Raw genomic sequence first — 1,423 nt, 5'->3', positions numbered from 1 at the left:
TTTTATTTAATAAATAACGGTAATTCTTACGGTGATTAATTTGGACTTTTGGAGGTCATTTGCTTAACTGAAAATTTGTAAAACATCAAAATTATGGAGTACACATGAATTAAACCTAAGCATCTGGTGGGCACTTGAAAAGTTCTCATTTATTTATTTTTTAATAAGCATTTCCCATTACTCAAATGGTAAAAGCCGTTTAAATTTTTTCGCTGGCCAAATTATAGTGGGTGGAGAGAGAGAGAGAGAGAGAGAGAGAGATTGAGAGAGAGAGAGAGAGAGAGAAGCACCGAGAAAATGGCAGCGAGGGCGGCGATTCTCCGGCACCTCCGCGTCCCGATCGCGGCCGTCCACCGGCCGGTGTGGCGCCTCTCGGCTGCCCGATGGTCTCACTCCGATGATCACCTCGACAAGCAAGAGGTCATCGACCGCGTGCTCAACGTTGTCAAGTCCTTCCCCAAGCTCGACCCGTCGAAGGTACTCCCCCCAAAACCCTAACCCTAACACTGATTCCAGATGGGAAAAGGGGGGAAAACCCTACACTCTAACCCTAATTTCGGGTACTGTGCTTGATTCAGGTGACCCCCACGTCCCATTTCCAGAAGGATTTGGGGCTGGACAGCCTGGACGGCGTCGAGATCGTGATGGCGCTGGAGGAGGAATTCAAGCTCGAGATCCCCGACAAGGAGGCCGATAAGATTGATTCGTGCGAGTTCGCGATCGAGTACATCTCCAACCACCCCATGGCCAGTTGACGGAGTCCTCGGGTTCAGAAACTAGGGTTCTCCAGTTTTTCTCTCTTTTTTTGTTGGTTTTATGTTCGTGATTTGGTGTTTGACAATGAACCATTCTGAAATTCGCTCCGATCGATGGTGTCGGTGAAATTCGATAAATGGAGTTCGAGGTTTGCTCGGATAAGAGGACCTTTCTGTTTTATAATCGAATTCTGACAACTCTGAATTGAATTGATGACTAGTTTTGATGGAATTCGTATTTTAGACTGAATTTTAGGTACAATTTAGCTGTTTTTTCCCTATGTTCAACTTCAGAAAGCATGTGAAAGGTTGGTTGATGTCTTCTAAATCCAATCGATTGCTCGAAGTTTAATTGTTCTTTTTTTTGTTTGGATGCGTGCGTGTGTTTTAAACCAAAATTTAGGCATGTGATGGTTGTTTGCTGTTGGTGATGTTTGAAACATAGGTTGGATACTTGAATTCTTTCTTTTTTTTATTAATTTACTTATTAAGTGCAGAAATAAAAGGGAAAAAGTTGCATCTGTTTGTGAGTGGTCAGTGCGATTGAACCTTGAAATGAAGGTTGTCATTGTTCTCAGTTGTCTTGTGATTTGTGTTTCAATTGAGTTTTCCTTGCTTTCAGGTGAAGTGCAAAACAGAATTCCTCACCTCGTTTCACCATCTACTCA

General features: G+C 43.1%; 1 protein-coding gene across 1 annotated transcript; it reads left to right on the top strand.

Moving 5' to 3' along the window:
• Positions 1 to 221: 221 nt before the first annotated feature.
• LOC149819683 (acyl carrier protein 1, mitochondrial-like) lies at positions 222 to 1,101 on the top strand. The gene is made up of 2 exons (XM_089982765.1): positions 222 to 477; positions 579 to 1,101. The coding sequence occupies exons 1-2, from the start codon at positions 298 to 300 to the stop codon at positions 753 to 755; spliced, it is 357 nt and encodes a 118-aa protein (XP_089838891.1). The 5' UTR covers positions 222 to 297; the 3' UTR covers positions 756 to 1,101.
• The last annotated feature ends 322 nt before the right edge of the window (positions 1,102 to 1,423 follow it).

This window comes from Nuphar pumila, chromosome 12, assembly GCF_984573655.1.
Source record: "Nuphar pumila chromosome 12, dmNupPumi1.hap1.1, whole genome shotgun sequence".
Lineage (NCBI taxonomy): Eukaryota > Viridiplantae > Streptophyta > Magnoliopsida > Nymphaeales > Nymphaeaceae > Nuphar > Nuphar pumila.
Note: the sequence above shows the minus strand (reverse complement) of the source record. Positions and strands in the feature narration are given on the sequence as shown.